At 39.2% G+C, this 20,232-nt stretch overlaps 3 protein-coding genes across 5 annotated transcripts; all 3 read right to left on the bottom strand.

Annotated features, from left to right (window-relative positions):
• Nucleotides 1–46: 46 nt before the first annotated feature.
• Nucleotides 47–19,767, bottom strand: Orai (calcium release-activated calcium channel protein orai). Of its 3 annotated transcripts, none has more exons than XM_017073303.4 (4): nt 19,388–19,767; nt 10,482–10,896; nt 3,094–3,249; nt 47–1,109 (listed from the first exon to the last, which is right to left on the bottom strand). In XM_017073303.4, the coding sequence occupies exons 2-4, from the start codon at nt 10,848–10,850 to the stop codon at nt 573–575; spliced, it is 1,062 nt and encodes a 353-aa protein (XP_016928792.1). In that variant the 5' UTR covers nt 10,851–10,896; nt 19,388–19,767; the 3' UTR covers nt 47–572. The 3 variants fall into 3 exon arrangements, with proteins under 3 accessions (XP_016928792.1, XP_070850708.1, XP_016928789.1); XM_070994607.1 differs by lacking the exon at nt 19,388–19,767 and adding an exon at nt 18,723–18,902; XM_017073300.4 differs by lacking the exons at nt 10,482–10,896; nt 19,388–19,767 and having other exon boundaries at nt 3,094–4,468.
• Nucleotides 6,457–10,473, bottom strand: LOC108009173 (trypsin I-P1). Its single transcript, XM_017073305.4, has 2 exons — nt 7,657–10,473; nt 6,457–7,552 (listed from the first exon to the last, which is right to left on the bottom strand). Exons 1-2 carry the CDS (start codon nt 8,173–8,175, stop codon nt 7,217–7,219), a joined length of 855 nt encoding a protein of 284 aa, XP_016928794.2. The 5' UTR covers nt 8,176–10,473; the 3' UTR covers nt 6,457–7,216.
• On the bottom strand, nt 14,128–15,885 carry olf186-M (Ki-ras-induced actin-interacting protein-IP3R-interacting domain olf186-M). The gene has a single exon (XM_017073308.4). The coding sequence runs from the start codon at nt 15,128–15,130 to the stop codon at nt 14,357–14,359; it is 774 nt and encodes a 257-aa protein (XP_016928797.1). The 5' UTR covers nt 15,131–15,885; the 3' UTR covers nt 14,128–14,356.
• Nucleotides 19,768–20,232: the final 465 nt, after the last annotated feature.

Below are 20,232 nucleotides of genomic sequence, written 5' to 3'. Positions count from 1 at the left end.
TTGAATACCCATAGATCACGGTTACAAATAAAACTCCAACACCAAATATAGAAAAATCTTTTAATCATAAATTATATATATAAATTACAGCGCGGTTTCGCTTACACAATTGGCCTAACATTAAATTAAGGGCTAAGACAATCAAGTTGTGTCCAATATATTCTTAAACAATAAAAGGGAAGACTGCCAAGGATGGTTCCAAAAAAAAGACGGCATTCAATTTAAAATACACGCAATAAATATATATATATATAACAAATATGAGCTAATTTTTGAGGAATATTCATCGAATTTGATGGTCCGAAGTATTGCTTTAATTAGGGTCTTTCACAATTGTCTATATACGTGCTGTGTAATTGCCATAAAAAATATAAAGAACTACAGCACTCGATCCACACGCAATACAGAATACAGTTCACGTATGTATATAGTAGAAATCTACTGCCTTCCGCGTATCACAATTTGCATCAACTACAAATTTACAATATATGTGTTTCACTAAAATAATCTGAGGCTTGCCCTGAGCCGCTATGTCTTTTTCGTTCGATCCGCTCGAGGATCCTCAAGAGGTGCTAGACAATGTCCCCGGAGGCGCCGTAGTTCATGCCATTATTTCGGATGTTGTTGTGATGCTCCAAATGGTCCTGCTCCATCTGCTCCTTGAGCATCTCTAGCTCTCGTATTCCGGATACCGTCACCTCATACTTGTGCGACACCAGGGAGCGGTAGAAGTGAATGGCGAAGGCCATGAAGATGATCATCACCGGGATGAGGACCACACAGGCCGACCAAGCCGCCGGCGGACTGAGGTCATAGAACTTCACCCAGCACAGGATGGCTATCTCCAGGAGGAAGAGTATCAGGCCCAGCAGCGTGGAGAAGGCCCACGCCGTCTCGATATACCAGTGCAGGCGCTCGTGCGGCGATTCGTGGACCAGGGAAATACTGTGCAGATTACACACCGTCTCAATATTTGGCAGGATGCAGGTGCTGATCATCAGGGCCAGCATGTGCACGGCCACCAGGAGCGTGGTGCAGATGGCGAAGGCTATCAGCATGCCCGGTGGCACGTTTGTGTCGTGATCCAGTTGCACCTCCACCATCGCCACCTACGGGGAATCGCAAGAAGTCAGAATCAGTCATTAATGATTTATATTAATTTAAGGAAGCATAGAAACGATGCCCCCGGCATTGCCTCTATTATTATTAGCCATTTCTCGTGAGAAAAGTTGGCAACCAAACAAAAGTTCTCTTATATTATATGGCCTGAATGGACTAATTTATTTGATCCACCTCTAGACCACCGCCACCCGTGCTTCTGCTTCTACATTTTAGGTGTACATGTGGAATGCATAACAAGATGAAGAACCAAATAAATAGACTAATAAATACCTCTTCACTTAATTAAATAATTTAATTGAGAGCATAACTTAAAATGAGCAAACCACATGCCATAATATAGGAACATGGGGAATACCCCTGAAATTTCCCTATAAATAAATCAAATAAATATATCCCTATAAAACTGATATTTTTAATCACAGTTTTAAAATTATTTTCCATTATGCCGTGTGTAGAATTGTTATAATAAGTGGGAATCTGTCATTGAATACCTACATCGTGATAATGCTGGGAATAATTCAATGGAATAATCATGATGTGCATGCATGCAAGTTTTCGCTTTGCTAATTTCCCCCATTTCGGTAAATCCTATTTTCTAATTGATACCAAATCGAATTAGTCTAATCTACCCGTGATTAATGGGTAAAAAACACCTATGCATATAGCAAACAGCTAACAGACTTGTTTGACCAAGACAAAGATAGGGGAATAAAATCAAAACCATTTTGTTGGCCCTCAATTTGTCGCTGCCGGCATCGAAAATAATTATGTTGGTAAGGTATATACGAAGGTACAGGCAGCTAATTAGCAATGTTTGTATTTACAATATAATATCCCCTTTTGTCATGATTGAAATTACTTAAATGCGACTTACGCGAGTAAGGGAAGCATTCAAACGGAACAAATAACAGATTGCATTTCGTATCACGAATCGCAGGGTGGAACCTTTTATTAATACTACAATTATTTATACTTTTTCGACGGAAGAGTATGCGTTCTTCGTAGCGGCATTTTAAATTTTATGCCGATCTAGACAAATGCTATATCCAAATAAAAAGATTATGTGTTTTCTGCCAGAATATCTGGCCCTGCACATTAAGTTCGCTTAATGTTTTATACAATTATTCACACCTACGGTCAATTCTCTAGGCGCAGAAATGTATGTTCAAAGAAGAATTAAATTGTAGCCTACGGAGCACTCATAAAAAGAATTAAATTGTAGTCTAATTAATGGCAAATAGTGAAAATTCCTAATGGGTTAATTAAATGTCTAACTTAATGTTGTTTTCGAGCCAAATCACTTCTCCTGACAAATGGAATTTTAAATACATTTTCATTATACAAATCTATATTTCTTAGATCTTTATAAGTGGTTTGTTTTTCAACTGACTTGATTAGTACCTTTATTGAAATCAATTATTAACTAGCAAACGAACGGGAATTCCAAAACATATGTATTTATATCCCTCTAGAAACCTTAAGTATAAAGAAACTTCAAAATGTAACGCTAATTTGTTGGAAATAATAGGTGTTAATAAAAACCCCGTCGAACAGTATAATATATCACTAAAGTGTGATCTGTTATCATTAAATATATAAACTGATCACTAAAAAATAGGGCCCACAATGACTGATCCCTAAAAAATGGTTATGTATATGGGAACTTAGGATTGTGAAGAACATATTTTAAGTAATCTATTCTAGAGATGTTTGTTTTATTGTTTTTATATATGTATCGCCCATTGTAAAGTTGGTTGTACTCACAATGGCGAATCATTAAATATAATAACTGATCACTAAAAAAGGGCCCACAATGACTGATCACTAAAAAATGGTTATGTATTTGGAACTTTGGATTGTGAAGAACCAATTGTAAGTAATCTGTTCTAGAGATAGGTATTTTTTCAGTTCCCCTGATCTATACATTGTTTTTACATATGTACCCCCCATTGTAAACTTTGTAGTACTCACCATGGCGAATCCGGAGAGCAGGGCGGACGTCTTGCTGGAGGCCTTGAGTTTGGCACGACTCAGCTGGAGCTTCCGCCAGGACAGGTAGGTGGGCGAGTGGAGATCCTCTCCAGACTGCGACATGCTGCTGCTGCCGGTGCGGTGGTGTCCGCGCGGCTGAAAGCGGTAGGATTGATTCTGTTGGTAGGTGCGCAACTGAAAGGGCGGCGGCTGGGCCGCAAATGAGGGCGATGCTATGGAGGCTAGCTGTGGTGCGAGTGGGGCCAGTGGTGCTAGTGGCGCTAGTGGTGCTACTGCTGAAGCTGCCGCCAATGAAGCTGCTGCCGCTGAAGCCGCGAATGCTGGCGAGCCGTCTCGCTGAAGCGCAGTGAAGCGTCTCGTTTGCGGCGAATTCGAATTGAACTGGCTGTGATAGAGATACCGCGACGACCCCACAAAATTGCTCGCTCTGAGATTTCCCAGTTGTTGGCCGGGCAGCTGCGGGTGGAGGTGGTGGGGTGGCTGCTGGGTGTTCTGGGAGGACGGGTGGATGTGACTGAGGTGCGGATTCTGGCGCATATAGTCGCCGTAGTCGCCGGTTGCCGCTGTGGCTGCTGTAGCCGCCGCCGTATAGGCATCCACACTGGCCGCCAATCTGGCAGTGGCATGCAGAGCGCTCGCCAAGGCCGAAGTTGGCTGCCGAATCCCCGAGCCCATGCGGTTCGGCTGGGGATGCACCTGGTAGCGCCTCGAATACGGCAGTACATCCAGGGTCTCGCTGCTCGCCGTTCGCTCGGTGGATGATTCGAAGGAGCCCTGCTGGTGGCTCAGCATCAGGCTGCTCTGGCTCAAATTGGCCCGGGCATAGCGCAGATTGCTCATCCCGGTGGCCGGCGGCAGCAGTTGCTCCTCCTCGTGATCCTCCGCCGGCGGTTGGGCGGTTTCCTGTTCCGCAGACTTCATTTTCCTCTGTCGACGCGGCGGCTTTAGAGGTATCTGCTCCTCTGGCTGTACTTCACCCTCTTCAAAAGGTGGCATGGACTATTGCCTACGATTTAAACTTGATTTCTTTGTTTGCCACAAGATGTAAGATGATATCAGTCTGATACTTTTTAAAATTCTGTGTTTTATCCACGATTATCAAGTATATATTCCAAAAGATCGGTCTCAGGTTCAGTTTATTATATATAAAACTTAACCCAGAATCCTTTTCTATAAAGTTTTAGCTCCTTAGTAGGTATACAATCATACAGTTCTGTTCCTTAACTCTCAAAGTAAGGTTTTTCTCTAAAACATCACTTTTTGGTATGTGTTATTAGTGGCCAAACATACAGTTCAGCTCTTGACCAATTTAATTTTGATTTAAACAAATTTCTCTATACAGTCTGATAGGTTTTCTTATGAACGTAGTGTTCAAAATACAGCTTACTTAAATTTCAGTTCCAAAGCTGTTCCACAAGATCAAAAGTTTACGGGCACTCAAAATACCTTTTTGGGTTTGGTTATGCTCCACAAGTTGCCCGAATAGATCGGGTGATTTCCAATGTCTGGCATATATTAATAAATAAAAATATTCCATCAGGTCATAAAGGTCCCATGTTGGTTATCGACAACGCCCTGCCTCAATTGTTATTATTATGAAGAGGCGCTTTCTTAGAACGTTTCAATTTGCTGTTCACAGCACTTGATTCGCAATGGTTATATTATTCATTTCTTAACCGTTTGGACCTCAGTTATATGGATTTTATTGCTTTTCGTGAACTTTTCGCTCGTCTGGGGTCTGAGGAATATTTATTTTATTGGATGAGACCTTATACAATTTTTTTATCTGTGGAATATTAATTTTATTGCTCTTGATCTTGGCGACTTTCGATCGTTTGTGGCACTCAGAGTTATCAACTCGGGATTTAAGGTTTTTTTAGGAATTTAAAAGAACTTATCAGTGAGTGATTCACTTATAAAGCACAGACATTTGCGATTATGCAGTTTTCTGGACCTCAGCAATGCCGAATCACCACTGTACTTGGTGCTTGGGATTTCGAGTAATCTCAGAGTTCCCGAGTTCGTTCGCCACTTGTCACTGTAATCTCGTTGTTTTCCGCTGTTTTTCGTGGGGCTTGTTTCATTAGGTTCCGTTTCACTTGGTTGATTTTGCAATGCTTCCCATTGATGATGCTGAATGAATTTCGCTGGCTGTTATTGTTTTTATTTTTTGCACATGACAATTGATCAACAATTACCCACATAGGCCACACACACACGCAGGGTGAAAATTTCTCGCATCTCTTTCTCTATTCGCCGCACTCTCTCTTTCACTCTTTTTTTTTTTGTCTTTCGGGTGCGTTAAAATATTTACTTTTTATTTATAAACACATTTTATGGGCCTTATAAAATGTAAAATACATGTGTCAATAAAATGAGTTTTTAGCAGGCACTTGTTGCTCGATTTTTTTTGTTGGATGTGGCCAAGGCCAAGAGTTGTACTCTATAAGAAACGACCGCTAAGAACTGCAAGAAATCACGGATGCTGGCTGGCGACACTTCCGCACAGAGAAAAAAGCAACAGCCACGCAAGAAAACGAATCGAAAAGTAATTCTTGCCTTGCCGCCACGAATTTTTATTCAGGTGCGCGGTGCACACTCAATTCGATTTCATTTCGCTTTTCGCGCCTCTTGTTCCTTCGGCGATGGCAAGTTAACAACTAACTGAACTGATACGGCTCTGCCAGCAGAGCAGAGCGGCCAAGCCGAGCGGTACTGGCGGTACGGCGGCGGCTGAGCGGCGGCGACGACGTATATTCAAATTCGACAATCAATTCGAATGGGGCGGCCTGCGATGACACAAAAAACAACAACAGCTACTGTAATGGCAATCGAACTATCACAGTACAACGTCTCTAAGGCGAACAATAAATTAATAACTGAATTAGAAAATCAGCTGTTTATCTAATCTATCATTTTAGCTAATGATCACAAAAGATTCATAAATAAATTATAGATATATGAATACACAAGTTTGAATACTGTGAAACTTTACTGGTTTTAACGTTAATTCTTTAAAAGCTTTATATGCATAGATAAACATATTTCAAAAACTGTGATAATATAAAAATAACACTAAGAAATATACAAAAAATAGAAACCTTATAAAAAATGTAAAACATTTTATAGAATTGGATTTTTTTTCAATTAAATTTTTAAATCCAGTTTTTAAGTAGTATACAAAATTAACTCTTTATAAAAATAATATCAAATTATTACTCATCAAATATATACATATAAGCCTATTTTATAATATTTTTAAATAATTAAAATTTGACAAATATCGAGGAAAAAAAGAAGTTTTTTTTGTTTAGTTCTTAGAAATTTGAGAAATAAAATTCCTCATTTTGCTTTTAGAAAAAATCAACAATCTGATTTTCAAATGATAGTATTAGAAGAAATATTAAGTTATCCTTAGTTGTATCCTATAGTTCTACCTTTATATACAATTTAGTAATCAAATACAACTACCAAAAGTTCGTGTTAGTGAAGTTGCACTGTACAAAACAGCCATTTGAATGAAAGCGTTTAAAGGGAGAGTGGGTGAGAAATAGAAACGGAAAGAGAACTAGCTACCAGACAGGTGAAGAATCGAAAGAGGCGAGACCAAAACTACAGGAAAACAAACAGTAACAGGGGTGGTGGAAAGGGGGTGTGAAAAAGGGGGGTTGGGCTGGGCGAGGGGTGCGAAGTCTGCTGCTGCTTTTGGCAATCGATCGATGATCATCGACTGATGAATGGGGAAGACAAATCGAGTGATTAAACACACGCACATACGACACAAACTGGCATAGCGAAGGCCCTGAACTTAAACTAGTGATTCAAGATCCAATCAACAAGACCGAAAACCTATTGAACTACCAAAGAAACCCAGACGATTGTCTACACAATGCTTCACATCTTTTAAAACCATATTGCAGGTCAATATCCTCTGGGAAAAACATTTGTGTGGGTGGTAACTCAGCTTATTGACATTATTTTGTAGATATTTGAGACTACTCTATCATTAATGGGTTTACCCAAAATCAGAAAATATTTTGCTCAGCGAATAATGATTCATTGCTTCAACTTGGATTGATTGTATATACATATATAAAGCCATTCAAGACCAGGTCAACAGCAGGGTTACAATGAAGATCATAGTTTGTCTGGACTTTCCTTGCGAGGGTGCCGCACTCAGGGTTTCCTCGATGAACTTGCGTTCATGATAGATACTGGTGTACACCAAAAAGCCTTCATCCTCGCAAACGAAGACCCGTCGCGCCACTCCGTATATAGTGTGGCCGCAGAAAAGCGGACTGCCCATGTCCATTTGGCACATATTGCCTTTTCCCGTAAAGCTGCCCATGCATAGGCAGCTATTGCAGTCCGACTTGCATTTGTAGGTTGTACTCTTCTGCGTCCTCAGCTGGAGAAGCTCGTCGGAGTAGGGTCCGTTCTAGAGGCAGGTTAGCATATTATCTCAAAAGATGCTTAACAACAAAGGATCTATAAGGATTATAATGCTGCAGATCGTTTGTGTTCTGTTAGGAATCCACTCACATAGTACATCCTGCCCCAGCCGAGTGTCCTGCAAAGCCAAGTGCTATTCATCTCTTGTTTCGGCAGCTTCATGGCGAATCTCTGACCCGTAACGTCCTTCTCCAGCTTCAGCATAGCCAACTTGGAGCATCCGCCCTCTGATGCCTTGTCCAACACGACCTTTTCCACATCGAAAACATTTTCTTCCAATGGCTTTTTCAATCGCTGGTGGGTGAAGACAACAACCTTCATGTTCTTGCGGGTACTGGCCTTTTTGGGCGTATTCACCGGCTGGGTGCTTACACAACAGCCGGCGGTAACCACCCACCTGGCGGACAGAATGGAGCCGGCGCAAAAGTGGTTGTCACCCCAATTGCGAATGTGTTTGCGAGTCCGTATGGAAACCACGTTCTGATGATAATCGCCTGTTATGTAAAGGTTCCGATCAAGATTCTGCTCCTGTTCTTGGAATTGGGCAGTGGACATGGTGATCAGGAGCAGAAGTAAGTACTTAAAGGCCAGTAATGCGGAATGGAACATTCTATCTAGGAGTGGTATAGTTTTTGGCCCCCAAAACGGGCAATGTAATCAACAGTGACTACGATTCCATTTTTCTAGTACCTATCATTTTATTTTCGCAATGGAATTTTTTATTTTCCTAATCCTTAACCCCACATCAATATAAACAGAATTATATTAATCAAATTCCTTTTCATCCCATAAGTATACATATTTACAATACAATATATACAATCAAACAGGTTTCTGAAAATTATTGCCTACAAAAATCAAGCAAGTATGAATGAATCAAGAACATGTGGCTGTAATTTTAACTTTCTAATTTTGAATAAAGTGCTTTATAGTCTTTTAACATAGAAAGTTCAAAGGTGATCTAATATTTGCTAAGGCTGAGAAATGGGTAGAGGCAACAAAACTTATTGAGCAAATAAACAGAATATTAAAACAAACTTTTTTTTTGAATCAAGCAAGGTTGTTTGTGCCATTTTAAAGAGACTTTTTATAGAAAACATATGGTAAAAAGGGGGAAAAAAAATTAAATAAACTATTGTGATCATCTAAGAAAAGATTGTTTAGTCTTGTGTTCAATCTAATAATATTTCAGATACTTCCTTTTCATATTAATTTTATCCGATCTTAGGGAAGCCAAACAGGTCTCCTTTTTTGGTCTTACACAATTACAAATCTGGCTAATGTTAATAATAACTTGAGCTGTCAAACGGAACGAGATATCTGGGGATTTTTAAGCGCCTGACTTCCTTCAGAATAAACATAATGTAACCACTTCAAAAATGTGAATATAAATAAGACCAGCCGATAAAGCAGCACAAAAAACAGAAGGTGTCAGCTGGCGGTTGGTGTTTAATTTTCCCCCCGAATCGCTGGCAAAAGTCGTATGCAAACACACACCTGGATTTCAGAGAAGCCGACCAAGGAGCACCCCATTTCTTGGGTTCTTGTGGGTGGGTGGGTGCGAGTATTTATTATCGCCGGTAAAAAAGAGCAAACAAAGCAGACCCGATAAGCGAAACGTACAACTCTTGGAGCCAATTAGACGCCGGTTATTGCGACATTTCCATGACCATTTACAATTTCATTGTCAGTGCTGTTCGCCAAAAACACTGCTCAATAATTCAGCAGGTTCTCCAGGTAACTCAGTCGTCATACCTGTGATTTATATGTACGTTTGTGCGACGTGTGTGTGCCATTTCGAATGTCTGTGCGATGTTGTTCGACTTGAAACGTACATAGGCCTTGTTTGTTTGTCAGTCAGCCAGAATTCGTGGCTCAATCGAATGGGCACATTCAGCAGGGGATTGCGAATTTAGATATGAAATGTGTGATTTATGGTGGAACTACAGTGACTAGAAAAGAGATTTATTTATAACCAATTTCGGGAAAACAATTTCTGTCCAATTTGTGTTACTATGGAGGCTCACATCAAATTGTTAAAAAAAAAAACCATTTAAAATATAAGTTTATTGATTTTTTCTCATTTTTTATCTTTGACTGACACCTTACGTTGTAGATTTTATCTCATTTGCCGAACTAATTAATTAACTGCATAACATTTTCTCTTTTTACCAGAGTTGTTTAACAAATACGTTTATGTCGTTTACATATCGTTTTTAGACACCTAAATATAGCTGCAGCTAAATCATATAGAATGCACAAATTTAATCTGGCAGCCCACTCAACAATTGTCATTGTTCTTTCTTCGCTGTATTTTGAATTAATTTTGATTGGGAAATGTACGAATTGTAATAACATAAAAGAAAATGGAACCTAAACAACTTTTGGCATTCATTTGTTTATGTACTATGTATTTAGATTTTTGAGAAAAGTAATCTTCCTGTTTAACTAATTAATAATTGACAGGTTACCTTAGCTTTTAAATTGAAAAACATTATTTTTAAATGACATACGAAAATATAAATTATCGGAGTACCTTAAAAATTTCGTTATTTGGATTAAAATTTTTTGTCGAACTCTGGACTCTTTAGTTTGTTCTACAGAAATTATTTCTGTATATTTATTGGCGATAACTTCATGAGTTATTTGCTTTAAAATAGGCAAAAAACACCTGTCAATTTGATTTCGTTTTTCTTTTTTGAAGATAAATCTCGTGATCTATCACCAAATCACAGCTTAAAGTGATCGCAGGTGTGATTGAAGTGACCTGCTGAATGCGCCCATTCCAACGCGTGAGAGACAGAGTGGAAATGAGAGAGATTAGCTTCCATAGCATCGCTTTTAGAGTGGGGGCGGGGGGATAGAGGGGGAAATCGAAGAGACAGACATTGGAATTGATTTGTTATTGGACTTACCTTTGCCTGGTTCTGTGAGGAAGGGGGCGGGGGCGGTGGGAACTGCAGCAGCGAGTTGCTGATGCTGGAACGTTGGAATCCTGCGCTGTTGTTGCTATTGCTGCCGCTTCCAGTGGGACTGTTGTTGTGGTGCGGATGTGGATGTGAATGCGGATGTGCGTGCAGAGGGAACTGCTGCTGGAACTGATGGCCGGTGGCCACTGAGGTGGCTGCTGCAACGGCGGCGGCCACAACGTGCTGGAAGTGGTGCTGCTGGTGGTTTCCAGTGGCGGTAATTACCGCTGAACTCCTGGCTGCTCGAATCGTCGGCGTCGTCGTCTTGGACGGCGTCTCTAGGCCAGAACTGTTGGTCGTGGTCCACACAGACATGTTGGCCCAGCAGCGGATTCGATTTCTCCGGCGATTTTAAGTACGTCTGCCATTGTGGTGGTGCACGGGAATAGAAGCAAATGGAAGAGCAACGGTTTTAGTTACGCAGAAGTCGAGTGCAAATTAAGTACAATTGGCGAGGTTTGAAAGTAAACTAAACAAAAAACAAATTAATTCCACAGCATTTTGCTTTACTTGTGCTGGCGCTAAAATGTGCTAACGCCTGACGCCGAGGCAGTCGTTAGCCTATCGATAGCTATCGATTGGCCTAGTGGTGGTAGTCCTACCACCAGCTGTTACGCAAAGGGCGCCAAAGTTCAAATTTCTGGGGTTTTACTGTGTTCAAGATCTTCCCCTGTGAAGTGCCAGCTAAGTGCTTTTCTATTTACTATTTAATGCCTAACAAACCCATTAATCAAACGCCCACACTTGGGGATTAATCAAATTGTTTGCTGAGCTTTACGCCCTGACACACATTTTAAATTGCCAGTGGCTGTTCTTTTTTTATCGCCTTTTCTATTTCTTGCTATTTTGAAGAGCTCTCTTTCTGTTTTGGTTTGCTAATTTTCTTTCACATTCTTCCGGCGTGGTCGCAAATTATTTTATTCTTGGTCTGCATACATACATATGTACATATATGCACATTGCATCTGTCACTCTTATTCTCTTTATTTTGTTGCTATCTGCCTTGAACTTGCAAATTTGCGAGTGAGTGCGAGGAGTGCAGAATTGTTCTCGCATAACTGTGCTATTCGCACCCCCTCTTCTTCTGTTTCCTAATATTCACACCCACACTTTCGCAAGTGTTTGGCAATGGCTTTCTTCGCTTTTCCTTCCCCCGCCTCTTTATCATGTCTTTGCCTTGCTTTGCTTTGTTTGGGAATTAATTTACATCCCATCGATAGATAAAGCGAGTCATGTGCCGATGTGGAGCCCTAGAACCGTTATCTATCGGATATGCCCCAAACCAAAGCGCGAGCACTCACGTATTTGCATAGCAACAGTCGTGACCACAGCAATAAGAGCTGCACGGAAAAAATAGATTCCGATATTATCCCGAGACCATAACTCAGTAATCACGATTTTAAAGTTGTTCGGCATCAAAAGATTGTCGGTTAACCTACATATAATGCGTATTTCCACTAGAACTTGTTTAAATACCTCGTTACATGTCATATTTTGGAAGATAATAATTAAAAACGTATTTGAAAAACATGTTAACACACTTTTTGAAATTAAAACCCAACATACATCCATTTGTGTATATCAGAACTTAAGCTTCTCTTAAGTTTATGCTTTAAGATTATTCATTGCATTTTAGTGTCTTAATTTATGTTAACATTCTTATAATGTTTTTTTTTTAAATTAAATTAAATTATTATAAAACTAGTATCTATTCTGTTACGGAGCTCTAAAAATATGAACCACCCAAAAAAATCAGTTTCGCTTCAGATAAGATCTCAAATATGATCTCAAAATGTAAAACAGTTCCAACCAATTTATATTTGTTGTGTGGTTTTCAATATTTGCATTTACATACATTAGGGTGGACCAAATGTGCATGGTCCTGCTCTGACTATCCAAAAATCAAACTTTATCACTCATACGTACTGTGGCCCTTGATCAAAAGTTAGTTTAAATCTAGGTGACGTAATTTTCAAACAAACAATAATTCTTTGCTCTCCCTTATTTTAACAATTGTTTAAACGGGATCAAAAAGTTCACAAGGTGAGAAATGAGAAAACGAGTTTTAAGACTATGATCTAACTGGCATACGTGTCGTATGAGTAATTTTTAGCGAAACTCTTAAACCATTTTCATGGGTGTTACTAAATCATAATATCAAATTTTGTAGTTTTTAAATACATACTTTGCTAGTCGTAATCTATAAAACTTAGGAGTGAGAACAAGATTTTATTTTTCGGACCACCCTATTCTTTTGCATGATAAATAACAAAAATATTTTATTTTTCGAGTTTTGTCAAAGATTTATTATTAGAAATGCATTAATTTATTAGCAACATTTACTAGGAGTTCTTCTTAGATATCTAATTATATGGAAATTAGTAGTCTTGTCACATACAATTACTATTCGAAATCTGACATAACTATAATGATGTTTTTAGGAATTCGCATAGAGCCCAATGTTTAGAATTCGTTATTGCGTATAATCAGAATTCTTGTTTTGATTGATACCACAGGAAGATGATTCACCAATATTCAGATTTCTGTGATCTCTGACTTTGAACTCAAATGTATTTAAATGGAAAAAACTTTAATTCCACCATTCTATTCGTCTACCCCTTGCTGTATGCGAACTTATTATAATTTCCTTGTGGGCCGTGCGTCGCCTTGAAGGTGTTACAAATGTGCGCAAATGGCATTATCGGTTATCAGGCAACTACACCATACTTGTTTGGCAACCAAATAAACGGTTCAGCGGGGTTAGGGCCCCAATAACAGTCTATAATATTTTTGCATGCCCTGCTCCCGTGGCGATCAGTGATCACGACTCGGGTAGTGAATGTAAACAATTGCGGGGCAATTGAAATCAATAAGCGATCCGAGTGCCGCAGACTTTGTAATCCCTTCTGGGCCTCTCGATTCCCGGCTCTATTCGATATGTTCTTCATTGTTTTCTTCGACTCAAGATGCCAAGTCATTGGCTATTAATAAAACTTCGCTCAGAAATCAACTTTCGATAAGAAAAAATAAAAACAAACAATGCAAACACCCTGAATGTGTGTCTGTGGGCTTCGGGGTAAAAAATATATGTAAATATGTACTTATATCGCAAATGAATTTGTTCAACTACAACATATGTACATAAACAATCAGCCCATTTGACAGTGACGCAGATTTCTAATTTCGGATTCAAGTTGGAGAAAAACAGCGAATTCTGGGAACTGAAGTCAAACACTCGAGACTCTCGAAATCTTTTCAATGCCTTCATCATGATTATCTGAAAAGGTAATTGATTGAAAGGCTCTAATTATATAACTCTTAAAAGCTCACTTTTAATGAAAGCCACTCTGTAACTTTTGACCAGTTACAAAGTCCCTCTAATTGAACGGCAATTATTGCGTTTTACGTTTGAAATGGAAACTTCTGGTTTCTCCATTCGAAATTAGTTATTCTTTTATTCTGTAAACAAACATCTGCTGATCCCAAAATCTTCGTTCTGTTTTTAAATGTAAATTAAGGCCTTTAAACCTGCTGCTGTAGAGTAAAAATACCAAATTTAAAACCCATAAATAGCCCCTTAAAGACTTGAGAATTAACATAATATCATCTTTAATTCATACTTAAAAAATTAATAATTAATGTATTGGTACAATAATACAGATACACAGCTAAGTACGCGGCACTTAAATGGACTAATGGACAAGACAAGACGATCACAGGGGTCATGGGTCACCAAAAACCCCGCTTGGCAACAACTAACGTTACGAAAATGTCCTCTATTTGGCTGACTTGTGGTATGGAGTTTGACCTATGGCTATGGCTTATTGTATGGTGGGCTTGATGGAACCCATGGAGTTCTTGCGATGATGATTGACCTCGAAACGCTTCATAATGCTGGCCACAATGGACGAGGGTGGCATATCGGGATTTCCGGTGAGACCTCTATAGCCCAAAACACTCGAATCCGCGAGGGAACGAGCCAAAGTCAGTCTTTGCACAAAGGCATCGGTATCGATACCAGGCACTTGAGAGGGTTTTAGGAAACGCCGAGGTATCCTGGACAGCATATCCTCGGAACTGAGGGGTCCAAAGCCCAGGTTGATGAGTATGGCCTCGGGATCGGGCTTGCGGGCCTCCAGCAGACTATCCACGCTGGAATAGCGACTCGAGTCGGATTGTACGGATACAGAGCTATCTCGGAGGAGCAAACTACTAAATCTCTGCTGTCTCTGAGCCTGGGGACTCAACTCGGGAGCTGTGCTGGAGGACTCGAAGGATTCTTCGTGGCGCAGGCAGCGGCTACTCATCGAAGATGATATGTGACGCAAGGGCAATGGCAATGGAACAACGGGCGTCATGTTCTCCACATCCGGATCGGCATTCTCCTCCAGATCGGCGGCATATTCCATATCATCGGCATCCACGGCAGACTGTTGTCTTTGGAGTTTTCTGCGCCTGCGCAGCGGTTTGCTGGGCGGAAAGTGAACGCTGGCCAGCTGATCACTGCTGCCGGCCAACTGTTCCAAGGGTCCAGCGACGACCTTGATGCCACCCCTTCCATCCTCGAAATTACTACAGCTGTGCGAACGCTCCATATCGCTGTGTGTGTTATATATGTATCTCTGGTTTGTACTTTAGGTAGGTATGTATCTCTCTGGATATCTAGTATCTTTAATGGGTTTTCTGCGGTCACGGCTGCTCGGGTTACAAGCTCAAGTCGACAAATGCCGCGCGATCTCGATTCGAGCTCAGCTTTTCGACATATTCGGTAATGGCCAGAATCAGGGCCTTTAATTTCGAATGCGTGTGCTCGTGTATTCAATAACAAATAACAAAAAAGCGACAGCAATTTGTGTTATTTGTTATTTTTTATTTGGTTAATTTGTTGTTGTGCGAGAGCACCTTTTTTGTGGAAACGTGTTTTTCTATATTCCGAGCGTTTGTTGAGCTAGCTGCTCGTATTTGCCGTATTTGTGTGTTTTTTGTTTACTTATTTTGAGCCGTGAATGCGGAGATGCGGAGTGTTAATCAGCCGGAGAGCTTCTGACCCCGGATTTGGAACGATCGAGTGTTTTCACGATCGCTTGATATTGACATTGGGTTATATTATTATTGTTATGGGAAGTGTGACTTTTTGTTTCTGGTTGAAGACCAGCTTTGTTTGCTCAACTTCTATATTTATTCACATATTAAGTACACAAATGTGGTCAATTACAGAATTCGAAATGGAGTTTGAGTTGGTATATGTTGTTTTTTTATTTGCAATATTATTTCAGCTTTTTAGCTTTAGCTTTCTCTTTCCGCCCTGCTGAGCGACTGCTCCACAGCGAGTGATCTTCAAAACTGAAACTGAAATCACAAGCCCCAAAGGCCCCAAGCGAACGATCGGAGCTTTTACGCCGGAGAAAAAGAGAAAAAAAAGAGAGAAAGAGAGAGAGAGATAGTCAGAAATCGGGGGTCTGAGAGGGGCTGAGAAAATCGGAGAGTGAAAGAGTAGTATGGCGATCGGTCTGGGTCTGAGCTGGAATTACTTTGCGACCCGAACCCCACGACAATTTCCTCAAGCGCAACGCCAATCTATTAAGAAATTTTGATTCTCCACTTCACTCCCTCGTAATTCCCCCATTTCCCCACGCAATCCAATCGTTTTGGGGGGGAAAAACCATTCGTGTGCTTTCGTATCTCCTCGATAAAAAATTATACCTTAGTATTATGATCACGTTCTGGAACTCTGCGAGCGATTTTATTCCTCTTATTGTGCCTTTTGCATTGCCCTTATTTGCTTAATGAAACACATTTTACGGCCTAAAGCGCCCATTGTTAAACAATTTGGGGGATATGATCGTAAAGATCTCTTTATCTAACTGTTGCAGGAAGATTTCGGGCTAATTGTAAAAGTGGATCAGACTTTACGATCGTGTAAGCAATGGATGTTTGTTTGAGTTGGCTGAGGTGCCGGTTTCGCCCAGTTTCACATGCAGATGCGGAAGAGTCACGCCAACGGAAAACACAAACAGGGGAAATTGTTTAAACCAGTTAATAAGTGGCGCGGGAAAAGCTGTAGAATGAAAAGCTTTTAACCAAAACAGCTGAGGTTCAAGCTTTAACCGATTCAAAGTGAATCGACCATTGTGCCTTTCCTTTCAACACTGCGAGAATGTGATATAAGATATCATCTTAAGTACTTCACAAGAAGTTTACTTTTCGAATCAGATGTTTTCATTCTAATATCTCTGAAAATCACAGTTGATTCTTAACCAACGAAAAATAGTTTGCTACATACATAATTAACACATGGTATAAAAAACAGGAGCATGTTTTTAAAAGAAGCAATATCTATTTACATATAATATGATATCTAGTTGATAACTAAAATTATTGTTGGGCTACATTCAAAAAAATCATCTTTGAACTAATTTCGTTTTGATGATCACATTGATCATTCAATTTTAAAACAGAAGTTATTTTAAGCGTATTTGTCTATACACTTAAATTATACTCTAAAATAATTGTTTATTCTTTTTTGGTAATTTTATTTTGGGGCTGTCCATATATCGGACTTAATCGCATAGGGAAATATATGGACCCAATATGGGCCCCTGACTAAATCTTTATTTTCAGTGCAGCTACTCCCTTCTCCTAATTAATTATGAAGCCCTATTAAATCAAATCTGAAAAGCTAAGGCCAGTGACACTTGACATTTTTAAAACGATTTAAATAAATTTTAAATGCGGGAACATTTTCCTTACTTAATTCATATTTTTGCCAGTACACCTGCTCCCTTTTGCTACCTTAGCCTCAGACGATTGTAATTCATACTTGACACGTTCTGGCCACTGACTTACTGAGCTGCGTAATTGGATCCACAGAACAGTGGCAGCAACCTCAAGCCCCCGACTAAAGGTTCCGTCAACAGATCTCCCCAGACCAGACTGACAAAGGTCCAAGTGTATCGCAAGGGAAGTACTTTCAGCAGTCAAACACTGTGTGCCCAGGGCAAATTTACACAGCTCTTCCAAAATTGACTTTGTCTATCAAGGCCAGACGTTATGGAAGACTCATAAATCTGCGGCGCGCTTTTCGTAGAACAAATATTTTAATGTAGTCAAAGTAAATTTGTTAAATTCAATAAAAGGTGAGCCAAAGGGGGAAGTCATAATCACGTTGTGCAATTAACTATCTACCGATGCCGATGCTGTCAGTGATCATCTATTGAACAACTTGGATCTAATGAATGTTTCGATATGATTGGAGGATTGGAGTGGGAGGTAACTTGGATTGAAGTTCGAAGCTGACTAGGAAATCCGACTGGGGGAAATACCAATGCCGTCTTTGTTTTTAATTAGCACGATCAGCATGATAGGGCGATTAATTGAGATAAGAGAAAGGGTAGAGTTATAGACACAGATCCTGGGATTAACAACTAATTTGGCTTAATTGGAAAGCAAAATAAATGACTTAATTTTTCCAGAAAATCTAGATTTGTGAGTTATGCAAGCGATATGAAACACGAAAGTTAAGCGAACCTGATTGGAATAACAGTAATTACAGTGACACAATGATGGCGTGCATTGGGTCAACCTGTGATTCAACAGGGCATACACTGAGAGAAACGGATGTTTTAAAATGTATATATATTGAGGATATAAGAATTTAAATTCAGAATATTTAATACATCTTGATAACTCCTAAAAGAGCCTATTAACATTTTCTGAAAAACAACTTGGGAATTATAAGCATTGAAAACTAGTTTTCAAAAGAAATGCCTTTTAACACCTTAAAATCTATTTCTTTTTAGAAATATCTTCAAAAACATTACAAAAATGGCTATTCTCACTTCAAAATATTGAAATTTATAATATATTTTAAGGATAGGTACTCTTTTTTTCGCCCAGTGCAGTGACCCTGATCGGGTAGAACCCAAAACCGTTAGGTTCGATTCTGTCAATGGCTCGCGCGCCCTTTTCAATTGATAGTAATTGGCATCGAATAAAAGTTATTCGACGGTTGTAATGTATACAAGCGAAAGTGTAAATTGCAATTGAAATTTCAGCATTGTCAAGTAGTTTGAGTGCAACTTGGAATTGCAAATGACCGACAGGAGAAGGGAATCTCGAGAAATGGGAATGGGAATGGCTATGGGATATGGGAATAGGTATGGGAATCCAGAAATGAGAGCTGCTCACCTGCGTTTCTGCTTGTTAAGTCAAACTATGTATTTTAGTTTGGTTATATTATAGGATAAGGCGTAACGAAACAAGTTGTCGTTTTTTGTTCGTTGCTATTTCTAGGTTTTCAAGCACGTGTTTGGGCTGTCAACTTTTCCGGCTTCAGCTAATGCACTTTCTATGCCATCATATTTTATAACGCTTACAGTCGAACCTCCATAAATAAGACGCTTAACATTTCTTTGGTTTTAAATTGTAGGAGAAAAAAAAAGATATATATTATTTTTTAGATTGGAAGAAACTTTATCTTTTTAGTTTATATAATTAAAATAACCATAGAAATACACTGAAATAGTAAACTTAGATTCAATCGTAATACACTGAAATAATAAACTTAGATTCAATCAATGATCCATTTCAAGATCAAGACTTTAATTCTTATTTTAATAACGATTTTTAACGGATTTCAAATTGTTGATTTGGATATTTTATTAAGAACCATAATAATATAAGCTTTTATCTTTTGAAATCCAATGTAAATACTTATTATTTTCACATCTGATACTTCGGAATCCAAAGTTTGTTTTTTTTTGGGTCTTATATTATTTTCCAATGGAGTTTGGAACTATTTTTTAGACATTTTGATTCATAGATGTTCGACCGTACTTTCTAAAAGGGCTTACATTATGTAGCTGCAATCCACAACCGTCGCGAATCGTTTCGAGATTTTAACTGATGGTGGTGAAGGGTTGTCACTCTCTTTGGGAGCTGTTTATGAGGATTTTCTTCGCAGCGGGCCTCGTTATCTGCGGATCATCAGCGAGCTATTTTTTTTATCTTGTCACTGATTATAATTATTTTAGTGTAGTCAACTGTCGGCCAAATATTTGCACATTGTTTGTTGTGCAAATGAAATGCTTTAGACCCAAGAACAAACAGTTACGATGCTTAGAAATATGCACAAAAAGTAGAGCACGAAACGCGAGGCGGAAAAAATTAATACAAGAATATCTCAAAGAACAACAAAAAAAAAAACACAAAAAAAAGATACAAGAAATCCGCGAAACACAACAGAATAAAAATACAAGATAAATACGGCGGCGGCGAGCACACGTTCGCTTTTCTGCGAGCGCTCCGAATGAATGAAAAGTGCGCTGCTAGCGCAAAGATAAATAAATACCGATGTCGCTGCCGAAAAGCGCAGCAGCAGCGACGTCGACGCCGGCAGCGGCGGCATTGCACCTATTTGTTGTTGTTGCCCTGCCAGGTGATTTTGCCGTTAGAATCCGTGGGATTCGAAAAGCCAATCAGCCGGTTTTTCAGATAGTTTTGTAAAATGTAAATGTTTTCTTCGCATTCTACAGATATCTACGTGTAGTATTTGACGTATCTACATATATTTTACACGGGTTTCTACAGGTACATGTAAAATTACGCGTATTTTTTAACCATTATTTGTTTAGCACGAAAAAGAATCAGTTTTTAATTTATTATTTTATAATATGTATTGGTTATTATATTTAGTAAA

Source organism: Drosophila suzukii, chromosome 2R (genome assembly GCF_043229965.1).
Source record: "Drosophila suzukii chromosome 2R, CBGP_Dsuzu_IsoJpt1.0, whole genome shotgun sequence".
Classification (NCBI taxonomy): domain Eukaryota; kingdom Metazoa; phylum Arthropoda; class Insecta; order Diptera; family Drosophilidae; genus Drosophila; species Drosophila suzukii.
The sequence above is the reverse complement of the archived record's forward strand: the minus strand, read 5'-3'. Positions and strand labels throughout refer to the sequence as shown.